The sequence below is a fragment of the Podarcis melisellensis genome (assembly GCF_964234715.1).
Source record: "Podarcis melisellensis genome assembly, chromosome: 6".
Lineage (NCBI taxonomy): Eukaryota > Metazoa > Chordata > Lepidosauria > Squamata > Lacertidae > Podarcis > Podarcis melisellensis.
In genome coordinates, this window is record NC_138538.1 from 19,348,502 (window position 1) to 19,366,845 (window position 18,344).

Below are 18,344 nucleotides of genomic sequence, written 5' to 3' on the forward strand. Positions count from 1 at the left end.
TCCCCTGACGTGCTCCCCTTCACGTCCCCCCCTGTATGGTGACAGTAACGACCTGTGGAACACTGGGTGCAATTTCATGTGGTTGGGTAATCGGAGTTTGAAAGCTACCGGGTTGACCTGCTGAATCACCTCAAAGGGTCCCAATCTTCTGGGCCTCAGTTTCTTACAACCCCCTTTGAACGGCAACCCTTGGGTTGACAACCACACTTGATCCCCCACCCTTATGGTTTCACCTTCCCTTCTGTTCTTGTCTGCCTGCTTCTTATATTGTGCCTTGGCCCTTTCTAAGTTGAGCTGGAGCTGCTGATGGATGGCTTCCATCTCTTCTACAAAATGTTCAGCCGCTGGAACGCTCCATCTCTCCCCTCCTTCCCCTGGAAATGCCCTGGGGTGACACCCGTAATTAGCCAAAAAGGGACTCATCCCTGTGGACACATTCTCCGCATTATTGTAGGCAAATTCTGCCAACGCCAACTTTTCGACCCAATCGTTCTCTCTGTCATTGACATAACACCTAAGATATTGTTGAAGAATGCCATTTGCCCTTTCCGCCTGCCCGTTGGTTTCAGGGTGCCGGGCAGTTGAAAAATTAACTTCCACGTGTAGCAAGCTCATGAGCTTCCTCCAGAACCTGGAAGTAAATTGTTTGCCTCGATCTGAGATCACCCTCGAGGGAGCCCCGTGCAACCTAAAGATATGTTCCACAAACAACTTCGCCGTTTCTTCCGCTGTGACTGCATGTGAGCATGCTACAAAATGGCACATCTTAGTTAACAGGTCTACTACTACCATGATGGCTGTTTTCCCCTTGGACCTTGGCAGATCCGTCATAAAATCTATTGATATCGCTTCCCAAGGCCGTTCTGGTGTGGGTAAAGGTTCTAATAACCCTGCCGGCGCCCTTCTTTCCCCTTTGGCTCGCTGACATTGGTCACACCCTCTTACATACTCCCTTACATCTTCCCTCACCTTAGGCCACCAAAATTCCCTGGTAACCAACCACATGGTTTTGTGTTGCCCAAAATGTCCCGCCGTGGGGCTATCATGCAACTGCTTGAGTACTCTCCCCCTCAATTCACCTTCGGGTATATACAGTGCCCCTTTGTAATACAATGCCCCATTTCTTTCCTCAAAACCTCCGGGGCTCTCGCCCTCCCCCCTGAGACCTCTGAGCTTATCCTGGGCATATTCATCATTTTCCGTTTCCTCCACCAGTTCCCGTTGCCCCACCAGCGCCGCCCCACACACCCAGCGGTCCTCCGGGATGACATGTCTCTCTTCGATCACCTCCTCCCCTTCCCAATATTCTGGTTTGCGTGAGAGCGCATCCGCCCTGACGTTTTCTGGGCCTGGCACATAACAAATCTCAAAGTTAAATTTGGAGAATTCCTGTGCCCATCTCACTTGTCGTTGGTTGAGCACTCGAGCTGTTCTCCAATACTCTAAATTTTTGTGGTCGGTGCACACTTGCACCTTGTGTTGTGCCCCAATTAATAAATGTCTCCACCTCCGGAATGCTTCGTGAATGGCAAGTAGTTCCCTGTCATACACCGTGTAATTCCTCTCGGACTTATTCAGTTTCCGCGAGAAGAATGCACACGGTCTCCACTCCGACGCACTCCTCCCCGGTTGAAGAAGGACCGCCCCTATAGCCCGGTCGGATGCATCTGTTTCCACTCTCATGGGTTTTTGTAAATCCACATGCAGAAGTTGTTCTTCCGAGGCGAAAGCCCTTTTCAGTTCTTCAAAGGCTCGATCCGCCTCCACCGTCCAAACAAATTTCTTCTTGCTGCTGAGGCAGTCGGTGATGGGCGCCGTCAAGTGGGCAAAGTTCTTGATGAACTTCCGATAAAAGTTCCCAAACCCCAAGAATCTTTGCACGTCCTTCTTGGTCTTCGGTGTCTTCCATTCCAGTACCGCTTGAACCTTGCCTGGATCCATGGCCAATCCCTTGTCTGACAAGCGGTACCCCAGGAATTCCACCTCCTTGGTATGAAACTGGCACTTCTCCAGTTTCACCCACAGCTGGTTGGCTTGCAGCCTGCCCAACACTTCTCGAACGTCCCTCACATGCTGTTCCTCATCTTCCGAATACACCAACACGTCGTCTAAAAAGGCCACACAGTTCTTGTAGAGCAAAGGTCCCAGAACGTGGTTTATAAAAGCTTGAAAACAGGCGGAGCCCCCTTGTAGACCGAAGGGCATAACGAGGTATTCAAAGGCTCCCAAAGGGGTAAACATGGTGGTCTTCCATTCATCTCCCTTCCTTATGCGTATCAGATTGTACGCCCCCCGCAGGTCCAGTTTTGTAAAAATCTTTCCCTTCCTTACTCTGGTCAAAATGTCGTCAATTCGGGGCATAGGGAAAGCCAGGGGCTCCGACACTGCATTGAGGGCCCTGAAGTCACACACCAGTCTCGGTTTGTCTGTGTTCTTTTTGTCCACAAAAAACACTGGGCTGCCCCCCACCGCTCGGGACTCTGATGAAACCTCGCTTCAAGTTTTTGTCAATGAACTCCCTCAGCTCCTGCATCTCCCTGTCTGACATGGCGTACAGCTTGCCTACTGGGAGTTGGGCCCCTGGGAGTAGGTTGATTTGACAGTCAAAGGGTCTATGCGGTGGCAGTTTGTCTGCTTCCCTTTCGCTGAATACGTTGCTCAGATCTGCGTATTGCGGGGGCACCTTCCCTTTGCCCATCACTTCCATCCCCGCTAGGGTGACTCTGTCTCCTCCCGAGACCTTCCCCTCCTTGCAGTGTTCTAGGCAATGCGCTGACCCAAAGGAGACCACCCTCTGATGCCAGCCCACTAGCGGATCGTGTAGCGCCAGCCAGCTCATCCCCAAAATGATGGGCGCTCCTCCCAGGATGGCCACATTAAACGCTATCTGTTCGGTGTGCCTTGCCACTCTCATTATCATCGGGACAGTCTGTTGGCTAACTTCTCCCCCCAACAGCTCTCTGCCGTCAATCGTAGTCACCTGCAAGGGGTTACTTAAAGGGATGGTCTGTATCTGGTGCTCAGCTGCAAACTCCTTACTCATGAAATTACAGGAGCTGCCTGAATCCAAAAGCGCCTTGACCTTTAGTGGGTGTCCGTTTGGCAGTTCTAGTAACACCTCTATCACTAAAGCAGGTCTGGGAGGTTCTGGCATGGGCACTTTCATTGCTCTTTGGCCTGGCTGCTGTGCCCCGACGGTGGCAGCCAGGCGTTGGCTTTTACTTGCTCCTTGCTTTCCTCTTCCTTTCCCCCAACAGCTCCTGCCATCCCTTGCCATTCCTTTCTTTGTGGGCAGACTCTGGCAAAGTGCCCTGGCTGTTGGCAGAGATAACATCTCTTGGCGCTCTTTCCCTCCTTCTTCCGCCCTTCACTGGGATTTGAAACTGCGCGCGCCCGCGCTGTTCCAACTTCCATCGGCTCTGCCGGCGGGAAAGATGGCTCTGGAATGTCTGGAATGCGGAACTCCCTCCAACGGTCTCCTTTCCCTTCCCGCCTTTCCAAAGCCCTCGCCTCCTGGCGCGCTCCTATGGCCAGCGCAGATTTGGTTAATTGGTCCATAGACTCCGCCCTGGGCCCCCGGGAAAGCTCATCTTTGACGGTTGAAGAAAGCCCCTCTTCGAAAAGCATTTGGATGGGCTCCGCCGATAGGTCCCACCCCAATTTATGAATCAGCATAGTAAATTCAGTCCAGTACTCACGGACAGATCTGCTTCCTTGCTGGCAAGCCATTAACTGCCTTCGCACCACCCCCTGCTCAATATCGCTGGAAAACATCAGGTCCATGGCACGAAAAAACTTCCTCGTGTCCTTTAAGATCTCATTATTCGCTGCCATCAGGGGTCTAACCCAATCTTTCGCCCCGGATTCGAGATGGCCAATCACATACGCCACTCGCGATTCCTCGTCGGGGAAGTCATCAAACTGCAAGTTTAGAGCGTATTGCATCTCTGTTCTAAAGGCATGATAGTTCCTGGGATCCCCCCCGAATTTCTGCACCAATCCTGGTACCTTTCTGGCGAGCGGGGTGGTTTTCTCCTTTCCCTTTTCTGCATCCTGAGCCCTCCTCTCCTCAAGCCTCGCCGTTTGCAGCGCCAACTGGATCTCCAACGCTCTGTACCTTTCTTCCAGGCTTGGACCCCCTCCAGCTGCTCCTGCACCCCCGGTTCCGGCTGGGTTGCTCATGATGCTTCTCTCTGCACAAGCTGGCTTTCGGTGACTTTCGGATTGCTGTGATGGGACGATGAGCTGCTTGTGCGTAAAATGCAAGTCCCTCAGAGTTTGATCAGGTTTTCAAACCTCTGCCTGTGACGGAGCCCCTCCAGCATGGCTGCGTCAATCACTAGTAGAATCCGAAAGTGGCTGCTTTCGGAAACGTTTCCAACATAAAAGCTCCTTAACGGAAACACGTCGTCTGGCCTCTCGGCGTGACAGTTTCCGTCGAGGTGTGGGTGTCCCTATAGGAGGTCCTGAGACCTCCCCACTGGTTTCGCTTGAAGCGTCTCTGAGCCATCCCTCCGACTCACTTTCCCTTGGAGTTCTTGCTCGCCCTCTACTGGTTCCCTCTTCCGCTGCTACTGCTCTCTCAACCTCAGGGAGCCTTTGCACCTGCGGCGCTTTAGATGTCAGTTCTCTGACAATTTCCAAACTTGGCAGGCCGTGTTGAACAGCTCAATCTATTTCCCACAACCCACAGTGCTGAGAAGAGTTTGCTTTCTTTCTTTTTTAATTAAGAAGTCTTATGAAATCAGAGAGATTCCAACTGAAGAGTTTCCTAAGCATAGAACATGATGCCCTGCAGGCATTTCCATAGAAAGCTACAAAGGTATGCATGTAAAATGGGACAGGTGAGCTTATTTTGGAATGGGTGGAATCTCTTAGCCAGCAGGAAGGATGTGATAGAAAGCAAATCCAAGAATATTGCTTAAACAATAAGATTCAGCAACTGATAGGAAGGTATCTGAATTTAGCCATGTAAGTTTCGGCCTAGTCACTGGCTGGCAAGCTTTTATCGAGAAACAAAATGAGAGACAACTTGTTCCAAACTATGTTTGATGTGTCACTTCTGCACTGAGTGAACTGTGGGAAATGTCATAACATAGCTGATTGCTTGAAATCTCAAAAGTGACACATTTTCTGTAACTGTTCATAATTAATGCTTTCATTCCCCATACACATTTTACTTTAATCTCTTATGTATTACGCATTCATCTGTTGAAGAATAGAACCTGCTACATTAAGCCTGTTCAACCAATTTTCAAACCTGCTGCTAAACACACACACTTTGACATACCAGCTGTTATGATACCAACTTCTTCTGTAAGCTTTTCAAAATGCTCCAAAACACATTTAGCCTGGGACAGACCAGGATGTGGATAGGAGACCTAGTGCAAATCCAACATAGGTTACCACAAATTCTGCCTCAGGCAAACCTAAAAACCAGCCAATTAAAAAAACCCAGTAAAATCAATAAAATACTTTCCATCAACCACATTAAAGTGGTTGTTGCTTTTTTAAAAAGAGGGACCAGCAAAATTCACAAGGCAGAGGTTCAGAAACAAGATCTGAGTGCTTAACAATGCTCATCACAAAGGAAAGAATTAGAAGGCCCTCAGTTCTTCTCCAGCTCAGATTGGAAGCCAAATTAGAGAAGAGTTCTAAGTTTACCTCCCCATTCAGTCCCAAAATAGCCAGTGCGGAGCAAATAGTGGTTACCGCTGAGTAAAACTTCTTGCCTCAAGGAGTCTACAAACATAGGAAGCTGCCTTTTGCCCATCAAACCCAGTGTTTGTACTCCTGGGATCTCAAGCAGGATTCTGACCCATCACTTAATACCTGACCCTTTTAACTGGGTTTTAAGTGGTTGAAACTGGGACTCTCTGCATGCAATGCATGTGCTCTAGGATGGAGTTACATTCAAAGCTGCAGCCTCTTTCAAATATCCCCATTGATCTCAACGGGGACTTTGGACTGGCTCATAAATAAGCTCAGCAATTTACAAATTCTGAGGGAAGCGGCTGGTTTTATTTCTGTGCTAACCCAATGTGGTCCATGAGGAACCATTCCTTGTAATATTCAGTAGTAACTGCACCATTACAGAGCACTAGAAAAATTTGCACACACAGAGGCTTAAGAGGGCAGAAGCACAGGAGACTAATTGGATTAGCACTTCCACGACTTTGACTAGAATAGAGATCTTCAATGGTCGCCTTCTGCAATACTGCAATGGGATATCTTGAATGAAGGGGGAAAGTGTATTCAGCTGAACCAGGGCAAGCCCAAGACTATTTGCTGCCTGTGGAAAAGGACAGCGTAACACTACAGTCCCAGTCCACTTACAGAAGGCAACAGGACTAGCAACCAGCACCAGCCCATGTGGTGGGAACTGTTTTTCCAACACTAGCTTCACTGCATTATGCATGGATGGGGCTGGGTGATGGCAAGGCTGGGGCTGTGTGCATGCCCCAACAGATCCAATCTAACACTCCTGCCAATGTAACTATGCAACTCCAGCTACACCCAGCTCAGGTATGTAGTGGCGACGGTGGTGTTGGGATGGTGGCTCTGCCCCCAGCATGTGCACCACTAGTGCTGCCAGCTGAAACTTAACGCAACCTCCAAAATGGGATAGCATCCTCCAGCACACCTAAGGCAGCGTGCTAATTATGGTGACCAAGGATAGACCATGTGGATACACCAAGAACCTGCCCCCTGAGGCAGTCACCTCCTTCTGCCTAATGCAAGGCTGACCCTAAACTGGACCTCTTAGGATAATGGCAAAATTACAACCATATTACCTTGCAATGTTACCAACGGTAAGGAGTTTGGGAGGAAGAAATTACAGTAGTACAAAGAAATAATAATAATAAAAACCTGCTTCTAAAACAAGCTCTTAAATGACAATGAATTTTATCCCCTGAAGGTTATGCAAATAACTCATCTTGAGCGTAGAACGTAAGTGTTCCTGGCATGCAAATTTGGATCTCTTTGGCAGAGGGAGTTCGTAACAACCCTTATTGTGAAACAGTGGTTGGACCCGGAAGCCAAATTTCCAGTAAAGAGTCGGGAGGGAAAAGAAAAACTCATACCCTGCTTATTCAACAAGTAAACTGCTTTGAAGTCAGGATCCTGTTGATACAACACTAAAAATGTTACAACATACAGGATTCCTGAGGAAACTGAGAGGAGAACTTGCCCAAAATGTAATCCTTGCATTCCTCCCTCCAAATGAGATTGCAATCAGTATGAACATAAGACTCCTACTGAAGGAACTTCCAGGAAAATTCATGCAAATAAAAGTTAATAAGAAAAAGGAGAACTTGATGCTCTCACACTAAGGGAATTAAACAAAATCCTCCTTTGTTTAGAATTAAAAGTTGCTTACAACCTGTCTTCCATATAACTGTCTATCAAGATAGTAAACTCAACAGACATATTCTGTCTGTTCTATAACCACTAGATGCAAGATTCAGGTAGGTGGCCGTGTTAGTCTGATGCAGTCGAAATAAATAAATAAAATAAAAAAATTGTCCAGTAGCACCTTAGAGACCAACTAAGTTTGTTCTGGCTATAAGCTTTCGTGTGCGTGCAAAGCTTATACCCAGAACAAACTTAGTTGGTCTCTAAAGTGCTACTGGACAATTTTTTATTTATTTTATTTATTTCCACTAGATGCAAATTCAGTCTTCTGTTCTTGTTTACGGGATATGCATACTGTATTTGCAGCGCTGAATTCCTAAATTGTGCTTTTATTAACAGTTGCTCTTGAGCTGTTATCTCACTGTATGTTTTTTTGATTTATTGCGATCCACCCTGTGACCACATGGCAGGATAAAAAAAACTCCCAAATAAATAAATAAAATTACAATGGCACACGTTCTCACACTTTGAAGGCATAGTCTCTCAGAAATCAGAAATGCTACACCAGCATGCCAAACCAATGGGTAAGCAGAATCCAGCTGCTGAACTTTTCAAACATATTCGCAAATGCCTCAGAGTTTGATCTGGATTTAAGATGACAATCTCTTACTCTCCAAGTGACAGAAATAGCCCTCATTATGCTACAGTGAAGATGCTTCATAATCTTGCAGTAGCTGTAAGATTTTAAGATACAAAGATTAGGTTCTCAGAGCAAGCTCAGTAGCATACACCCTTAAGGAAGCACTTCTGTATCTCTTTCAAATACCAACTACCCCAGAGTAAAATATAGTTGTGGCACCCAAGATTGACCAAGATTAAGGTGCCCCTCCTCCCCAGCTCCTAGGCACATCTCAGTTTTGTAATAAACAATTAGAGAAGTCAGCCCGAACCATTTCAGAGGTAATTAGTAAAGCTTTAATGGATAGATCTGGTTTCTTTATTTTTGTGCCAAATATGATCCGAAACAAGCTCTTTCATTTTGAGTCTAAAGTTAGCAGGTACATTGCATGTCATAGTGAAAGCACTTCTGCTAACCACTTCTGCTTTTCCATTTAGCAATAAAAACTGGAACAAAAACATATCTGACCATTCGTCTATCTGGCTCAGTACTATCTACATCAAGGGCGGGCAGGAAGCAGATAAGAGATCTATTGGTAGATCTCTGGGTGATTTCCTATAGGATTTATGACTTCCAGTTTTTTTAAAAAAACAACAAAAAATAAATCTGCCCCACCCCCAAAAAATACTTTTTTTGCTGCAGAAAGAAAGAAAGAAAGAAAGAAAGAAAGAAAGAAAGAAAGAAAGAAGATGACAGCCAGGGGGCAGTAACCTTTTTTTTTTTTATGATGAAGGACGACGAGCTCAGCTCAGTTCTGGTACTCACAGCAAATTCATGGGCTCAGAATCCCCTAATTCTAGGTACATGTCTTTTGTACCTGCTCCCAGTTGGTAGATCTCAGGGCTTACATCCTGCAAGTCTAAATGCTGCCCACCCTGGTTCACACTGACTGGCAATGGCTCTCCAAGGTTTCACAAAGGAATCTTTCACGGCCCTATCTGAAGATACCAGGGATTGAATCTTTTTGGATTCAGCCCATGTGCTCTACCAACTGAGCTACATCCCTCCCCCTTCAGGATGTGGCTGGTGGTATCATATGCCAATGAGAGGTTCAGCAGAACCAACAGGCATGTGCTTCCCCTGTCCAGTTCCTGCATAGATCATCCACCTGGTCGGTCCTAAACAAACCAGAATCAGGCCTGAACTCATATAGGAAAGAATTCAGATAGTGAGCTTCATCCAAGAAAGGCAAGAGGTTGTTACCACGTTCTAGGACCTTAATCAAGAAAATATCACTGGACACAGTCTGAGAATTATCTAGGGCAATGGGATCCAATAATGCCTTTTTCAACAGTGGTCTCACTCACCACAGCCTCCACACCTCTAGGCTTTACCATCACAAGTGAACTAACTCTTCTACCCCCTGCAATATTTTATGGTCTCCTTGCTTGTACTTTCTGTCTCTCTCTTTCTGTTTGTACTTTAATGGCCTTTCCAAAACAGTACTCCCTTATATTATTGCTCTTTCCTAAGTGTCTCATGGCTCGTCCACAGCCACTGCTGAAGTCCTATTTATCCTAAGGCTTTTGTCATTTGTTCCAGGGCCAACTCAGCATCTAATCTCCCTCTTCTTCAGACAATGTCTCGAACGTGTTCCTCAGTTCAACTTGGATGTGCTTCACAGGACATATTATTCCCCTAGTCAGCTTCTGTGTTTCTTTGCTCCTTTCTTGCGGCATTTTTATTCTCAGCTTGGCGTCTTGATGGCAGCTCCTCAATGGCATGCAATGTTTTAGTAGCATCATGATAATTAATACATGGCCTTTATGTAGTACTTAATTCCAAAGGGCTCAAAGCTTATCAGAATTACTTACATATTAATAAGAAGCAGCACTACGACCTTGATTATTTATAAAGAGCTTAAAACTATACTGGGCCCTGTAGAATAGCTCCGTGAAAAAGCATTTCTTGCCAAAGGCTTACAACTTAACAATGCAACATAAGAACAGGGAGAGAAAAGAGCAATCTTAAGAAGAGCAGCTAATAATTGGAGTAAAAAGAAGGGCTAGTTATTTAGTGACTATTTATCTACATTAGCTCAGCAATACTTAACAACAAGCCTTAAGGCAGACTAGTATTAACATAGGTATTTTACCCATGCTAAAGATGGAGATGAGCTGCTGATGAAAGGTTGATAATAGAACAATCCCCAACCCTGTATCCTTCAAGTGATTTGGATGCAAACTCCCATCATCTTCAGCCAGCATGGCCAATGGTCAGGGATGATGAGAGCTGCAATACAACATCACCTGGTGGTTGGAGACACCTGCACTAAAGACCACAGCCAGTGAGTTCATGACTGGTCTAAGATGTAAGGGATGTAAGGGACTTGAATTGCATAGTTCATGCTTTTAGCTACCAGATTTCCCTAAAAATAGCTTTCCATCTTGGATAAATCTTCCAACTTTTAGCTTGGCTGAATCACAGAATTGTAGAGTTGGAAGGGGCCCTGGGGATCCTTTAGTCCAACCCCCTGCAATGCAGGAAACCCAACTAAAGCATCCATGACAGATGGCCATTCAACCACTGCTTTAAAACCTCCCAAGAAGAAAAGCCCACAACCTCCCAAGGTAGTCTGTTCCACTGTTGAAGAGCTCTTGTCGTCAGAAAATTCTTTCTGGTGTTTCGTTGGAATCTCCTTTCTTGTAACTTGAAGCCAGGGGTATGGATCCTACCGTCCAGGAGAAAGCAAGCTTGCTCCATCTTTCATGTGACAGCCCTTTGGATATTTGACAATGGCTACCCTATCGCCTCTCAGTCTCATTTTATCCAGGCTAAACATATCCCAACTCCCTCAATTGTTCCTCACAAGACTTGAAGGAAAAGCCATCGCTCTCTTCTCCTTTCAGTTGACAATGTAAACAAAACTTAACTTCCTCATGCAACATAAAATCCACTATAGCCTCATTTGGACAAAATGCAAAACGCCTGAACAGACCTCAAGGTGAAGCACTCCCACTTCCTTTTCCAACCCTTCAAGACACTCACGATGGGGAGACAGCTATTATGTTGAAACCCGACCAAACTGTGACCTGTGTTAACTACAGTTAAGAGATCAAACTGTGGTTTATGATCCTGCCTTCTTTGGTTGAGCCATAGCTAAGATCGTGCACAATCTGGAGACTGACATAAAAATAAACCAAAGTTAGTTGAAACTAAGTGGAGGCTTTTGATCTCCTCTTCACAATTGTACCGGAGGAGTGAGGACACGAGTCCAAGGCTCATTCATGTAAAACTAAACCATAGTTTAGTGTTACACATCCATACCAGATCTATGTCTATTATTCCCAATCTCTTTTCCCTGCAGGACTCCTTCTCATGTTCTGTTACGATAGCCTACTTTCCTATTGCCTATCATTTATCGTCTTTTGCTAACTGTCAGCCACACATTTGGAGACAGCTGCAGAACGCTTCTTCGATTCCATACCTCTTCCAAGACCTTCAGCTGAGCAATATTTGATATACACTAACAAGTCAAGCATAACCTCCATGCATCTGCCTATAGAGAACTGTGAAATCTGGAGAGCTACACACAGTATATCTGCTTCTGAAAGCGAGAGAGAAGCACGGGCTATATCTAGGCCAACTCCTGCCACAGGACACTATTAAACTGGGGGTGAAAGTTCTCTCTAAAATCAAGCAAACCATTAAAAAAAAGCAAGCGAAAAAGCCCCTTATGAGCTCTTCACACCATAAATTATTAACTTTATGATACTGGGTCTTGTTTATAAGAACTCTGTGCCCCTGCCTGTAAATTCTGCCTTCTCTGCTTTTGTGTATTTTTAAATAATGATCTAATTCATCAGACCTCACACACAACCCGGTTGGTGCCTCTGAATTTTCTCCAGCTGCTCACATCCTTATCATAAGCATCTTCCTGGCTGTTGACACAGAGACCATGAGAAAAGCAGATGGCTGCATGCCTGCTGCTATGGCTGCCGTTAGGAACATGGAAACTGATTTATATCAGGTCAGACTATTGGTCCTTCAAGCTCAGTATCGTCTGGCAGGTGCTCTCCATGGTTTCAGGCAAAACTCTCTCCTAGGCCAACCTGGAGATGCCAGGGATTGAACCCAAGACCTTCTGCATGCAAAGCAGATGCTCTCCCCCTCCTGGCAGACCAGGGTTCGAATCCCCACTCGACATAAAGCTTGCTGAGTGACCTTGGGCCAGTCACTGCCTCTCAGCCTAATCTATCTCACAGGGTTGTGTGGAGATTAAAGGAGGGGGGAGAACCATGCGCGCCACCTTGAGCTCATTGGAGACAAATGGTGAGATATAAATGCAATAAACAATAAATAAACAATTTCCCCCAAGCACAGCAATGGTTGGGTCTGGAGAGAACAGGTCCCCCTGCGAACTAATTAGCTCTCAGACAAGTCCTGGTTCATTCTCTGCAAAACAGCCTGCATCGTCCCTTCTCCCTCTTACAGCACATTGGCTTCACTGAATCAGAATGAGCACTGGAAAGAAAGGGTGTGTTTTATCTGAACAATTAATAAGTACACAAGAATACAGTTCCTTTTCCCCATTGATATAAGATACTCACCTAAAGAAACGACAGCAACACTCTCTGGCATGAAATGCAGCCTGAATCTTATCAATAAATGCACCAATATGATGCAGATACCTGGCAGGGAAACAAAACAACGTTTAGGTACAGGATGAACAGCAGCTACATAGCACAATTCAAACAAATTGTGTGATTCCCTTTGGAAATTAAAAAAAAAATGCAAAGCCAAAAAAAGATGTAGTAGCGATGGAGTTGAGAAATATCAAATATTGCAAGAACAGGGACAAGTGCATTAAAAGATGAAATAGTAGGTTTTACAGTGTTGTGCGGGTTTTTTATTTTTAAGAAAATTTCCTTCAGTATCCCCCAGATGGATAGAATCATTCTTGATGACTTGATTACAAAGAACCATGCGTGATAGTGCACCTGCGTAACAGGGCTTTCGAGACCTAAGTGCCCTAAAAAGCCCTGATCCTAAACACATTGGCACAAATCTTAAGATAAACGAAGAAGGCACATTTCTCTTCTCCTCTTGAAGCCACCTGTGTGCCCCCAAAAGCCTCAATGGAGAGTCAGGAGAGCTCAGCTAAACAATTGGAAAAGGTGAGGTAGCTCTTTGGGGAGATGGGAAAAGGAAATATTCCTTCTATGAACTTCCTTCAGTTAACTTTTCTTAGGAGCCAGCCCAATTTTGGCCAATTATCTTCATCTCACATTGCTTAGGAAGACATCCCGACTCTCCCAAGATTGGTGACTGCAGGGGAATCGGGGTAGAAAACTTTCCTTTCCACTGTCTTCTGTAAAATAACTTACCTTAGGATGCCAGCTATTTACATGGCCATTAATCCAATGGATTTCAGTAGAACTTACCTTACAGGTAAAACATACTCAGATATTAAACTGATAAGAACAGATGCAACACTTGATCTTAGCCAAAAGGCCAAGAACCTCTTGATACTATCCCTATCAGTGCCGCAGAAGTGCCATTGCTGTGGTGGACTGTCCAAATCTGGTATCTGGCATTTACAAACTGGACAAGGACAACTGGCCCACTAGTGCATTGGTCTGCAAATGGTGGTTCAGAACCCATAACCAGGTCACAGGTAGATGGATAGAAACAAAGCATTAAAAATGGCTCCCCAAATACAGATGTGGGCTGAAAGGGATCCCAGGCTCCTGCTGCTTCTTAACGTCTTCATACCTCAGTGCAAATGAAAGTCTCTCTGCTAGTCCCTCTGCCCACTTCAAGGGGATTCTGTGAAGAGCAGAAGGCTGGTGGCAACCATAAAAAAAAAATGGCTGGCTAGTTCACCAAGCCAGCCTTTGTGGACTCCCCAGCTCACGTGTTTATTTTGTGCCAGCTAGTTATGGTTCTGTTGTTACGGTTGTAGTAGCTGGACAGTTAATGGCACAAAACCACTACTTGGGGTAGGGGTGGGTAGTAGCAGGTAGATGGCACTCGCAGTACCGGCTGCTTCCAGGACAGTTTTTAATACAGTCCAGATCTTAGTTTATATTAGTATATTTTGCTAGAAAAGGGAGGGAAAGAATCTTCCATCACTCCAAAGCAACCTTTTAAATTCTTTGTGATGTTTAGACTTTGAGTTGCATTATCTTCTGCCCTTTCCTTTTGGCTTGGAACTTTCATTTTTATGACTACTTAAACATCAAGTTAGCCTTGGATGCAAGGCAGATGCCGGTTTACTCTGAAGACAAAGGGCTGTTTTGCACAAGCAAGGAATGTTCGTTTATTTGGAATTAAAAACTATCTCAATTTTATTGCCTTATTTTGCTTTGCTTAAAAAGTCTCTTGGCACTTTACCATAGGATCTGCCTCCCTGTGCTTATAAAAAATGTCAACGGTATTGCAAACAAGCCTGTACTTTCTCACACGAAGTGCATATTCTTATTACAGCAGACGTCTAAAAGAAAACTGTCCAACGATTTTGTTTTTCTGGAGAGGACATGCGTGCGCACACACACTTGCAATTAATAAGGAACAACCTGAAGTTGACACGGCTCTGTTTCAGAGCGGCATTCCCGGCAGTATGCACACACCAAGTGCCAACCTTTCCCGGTCTCCAACCAACACACAAGGTGGAGCACACAGGACCATCTCCACAGGTAGGCTATGTAAGAACACAAGAGTCCTGAAGAATCAGCTCATCTAGTCCAACATCCCAGCCAACAAGGTAACTCCATGAAGCTCACAAGCAAGGTATGAAGGCAGCAGTCCCTGACGCTCCAATATTCCCACCAAGTGACAGGTGTTTAGCAGGAAACCACCTTCGAGCATGGGAGCTGCATAAAGCAGGGGCAGGGAACGTCTGTCCCATGGGCTAAATGTGGCCTTGCAACTCCTCTAAGAGACCACAACTCAGTGGCAGAACACATGGTGTACATGCAGAAAGCCCCACTTTCAGCCCTTTGTATCTCTAGTTAAAAAGATCATGTAGCAGGTGTTGTGCTCAAGTTCAGCCAGGTACCCTAGAGAACCATTGCCAAAGTAGACAATACTGGGTGTGATGGATGGCCTATGGCAGGTTCCTCTAGCCTAGTACAAATATGTTATCACCATCAACACAGAAAGGTACATGACATTGGAGAGCGGAAAATGCCAGTTGGGCAATACTACCTCAATCTACTGCAATTAAATTTGTCAAACGCCTTCTGCATGCCCTGCAGATGTTGCAAGACTCCAACTCTCATTAGCCCCACCAGCAGGGCCAATGATCGGCGACCCTAGGAGATGTAGTCCAGAAACATCTGGAGGGCTTTGGGTTCTCTTGTCCCTGCTTTAGGGCAGCAGCATCTTGTCCAGCCCTCCCACTCCCTTCTGCTTAGCACCAAGCCTGAAGAAGAGCTCTTCAGAACTCAAAAAGATTTGCTCACTACTTTGTGAGACATTTGTTGGCGCTAACAGAGCTATTCTTCTTCTGCGGTAGCATAAATACTAGTGAACAAATGACTGTGGGCCCTGCAGTACCCAGAAAAGCATGACAGTGAGGATGCAATGGAAGCAGCAAAGTGTGTCTTCTTCACTTCCACTGAGCGGGCTCAATAATGAGCATTCACTGTCATTCCATCCCAGTCTTCTGGAGTTTTCCTCACATGAATTCAAGCAGAATCCCAATTTGTTTCATTGCCGTCAACACTGGTATATACCAACAAGTCTCCCACCAAGTGGGATAGGGGCATCCATATATTCCACAGATCAACCAGGGCTTCAGCAAGACAGCCAGTCATATTATCTGGAAAAATTCCCCAAAGCCATTTGGAAACTAAACGAATCTATCAGCCTCTGAGGGCAGATCATCCTAACAGGTCCCTAATATCTCATGGGCTTGTGTAAATACAACAATCCACATAGAGAATCGCCCAGTTCATATGCACTAAATAAGCATGCAAACAAAAACCATGCAAAAACTCAAAGGAACAAAAAAGTTTACTAACGTTCCACACTGAAATAAAGCTAGCGATTGGGACGGGGAGGAGAAAAGAAAGTACTATGAGATATTTTCTCAAGTATTGTTTGACTTCAGACCCTCAGAAGCAGACTAGTTTGCTTGTTTTTTAAGGATCAGAAACATAACACCAGGGACTAATAGCAAACATGGAAATGAAGTCTAAGTGAGGGTGGCCTGTGAACAGTGAAACAGGGGACTTGGGTAACAGAGATGTTTAGGCTACCCATGTTCCTATGTTTCCACTTGTCCACCTGCATTTGCTCCGTGAGCGGCCAAGAGTAACTGATCAGAAAGTCTTGGATGCACATTCACCTAATACAAGAAGACTAAAGAATATAGTCATGCCGCTTGACTGCTCCTCTTGCTGAGCTTGCACCCCAGTTTGCACTGGAAGGATAGGCTTGGCAGGTGTAGGAAGCACCAGCTTCGTGGTGAGCGCCAGCGTGGTGTGGAGGGTGGCATTGAGCACTTCATGGGTAGCGTTTGAGAACCTGTAAGATAAAACACACCCAGGTCAGACTGAGGAGACACTCAGCTGGTTTTCCTCCAGCAGGAATCATTACTGAATGACTCACTGAAAGCTAAAAACTCTTGTTTTCAAGTTATGCTTTCAGTTCAGCCATCCTTGATATAATAAACATGGCAAAATGGTGTTAATCCTGGTCCACATACTGAACTACCTACACTCAGCTGCATGCACTAAAAACAAGGTTAGGAACATGCGATGTTACCTAAGACCACAGACCAGTATTCTTCAACCATGAGAATACCATATGTTGCCGGGCTGCGACTTCCATCATCCTGGACCACTGGCACAGCTGGATCGGATTTGTAGTCCAGTAATATCCAAGGAGCCAAGGTTGAAGAACACTGATATAGACCAGGCATAGACAAACTCTGCCCTCCAGATGTTTTGGGACTACAACTCCCATCATCCCTGGCTAATAGGACCAGTGATCAGGGATGATGGGAGTTGTAGTCCCAAAGCATCTGGCGGGCCAAGTTTGCCGATGCCTGATATAGACAATTTGTTGATTTAGTCCATTGCTGAAGTTTCAGAGGAGGAGCAGATCTCCGAGTTTTCAGGAAAAGGTCATTCCCCGTCCGCTGCAGACACCTGAACCTTTTATCTAGACATGCCAGAGACTGAACCTGGGATGTTATACATGCAAAGCACTATCTCTGAATTACTCTCACCCCCACCAATGATTTAGTACACAGTAAATGTTCACTGGATAAAGTTTTTTTCCCCCCGTTATCCCCCCCAAAATTATGAAAATGTGGGCACCTGTCAGAGACCCTAGTGTCCTGCACTTCTGCTCTGAATGAACATGTGTCAGATGCCACAATAGAGTATTCAGTAAGAAGCTACACTGAAATTAAGTGCTCATTAAGTACACGTTCCAATATACGTATATGTTGCCTCGGGTATGCAAGGTGACATGTTTTGCTGCTTTAAATTTTCTGCTGTGCAGCACTGAGCCTGCCTAGACAAAAAACAAATTAAAGATGCCAAAGGAAGATGGGGTGTGTGGGTGTGGGTGTTTGTGGGTGTTTTAAAGGGCTCTCTCTGAATAGTCAGCAGCTTTCAAGGATTGGCTAGTGTTCCCTGCAGGATCAGGTCCCTTTGGACAAAGAGGAGGAGGAGCTGGATCTTCACAGGAGTGGGGAGGTGATTTGGGGAAAGCTGCTGATGGAGATAGAATGTATTTCAGCAAGGTATATGGTCAGTTCTAGAAAGGCAGCCACAAAAGGAGGTAAGTGCAGGAAGAAAAGGAGTTAGCAGGGTTTGTGAAAGTGAGATATCAGGAAAGGGCCAGCTGAGGCGAGATGCAAAGCAAAACATAACAAGAGCAGGCAAAAGCCAGGAGAGAGGCTACAGTAAATGCTTTGCTGCACAGAGCAAAGGCTGCCAAGAGGAAGTTTATACAGGGACAAAAAAGGGCATTCACAAATCAAAGAGGGGAGTGGTGGAACTGGGCAAAGAGCCAGCAGAAGTAGCTGGGCCCCAGGAGGCCTGTGATTTTCCAGAAATTCAGTGCCTTATGGAGCAAGACTTAAGCCCAACTGCACAAGGTCCAGCAACTGAGGACCATGTCAGCATTTAGAAAGGAAAAGCAGCAAGGACATTTTAAAACACACCAAAAAACCCCTGTATCTGATGTTTTATCTGCCAGCCTTGGATGTAAATCTTCCCAATGTGATGCAAAAAAAAAACCCACCCACAATTTGCAGAAAGCAGGTTACAGAAGAAAGCAAGCAGGAGTATTAGTGGTAGGGATATCCCAGAATGCTTCAATTACATGGCAGTATTGTGATGAATGAGCA

General features: G+C 45.4%; 1 protein-coding gene across 3 annotated transcripts in view; it reads right to left on the reverse strand.

The window, feature by feature from the left end:
* Window positions 1-18,344, reverse strand: part of SLC9A8 (solute carrier family 9 member A8) — a 64,702-nt gene that overhangs the window by 37,348 nt on the left and 9,010 nt on the right. For all 3 annotated transcript variants that reach the window (XM_081916918.1, XM_081916916.1, XM_081916917.1), the window contains exons 2-3: window positions 16,329-16,507; window positions 12,586-12,666 (exon numbers count right to left, since the gene is read on the reverse strand). In XM_081916918.1, coding sequence (XP_081773044.1) covers window positions 12,586-12,666; window positions 16,329-16,507 — 260 coding nt within the window. The remainder of the gene's footprint in view (window positions 1-12,585; window positions 12,667-16,328; window positions 16,508-18,344) is intronic.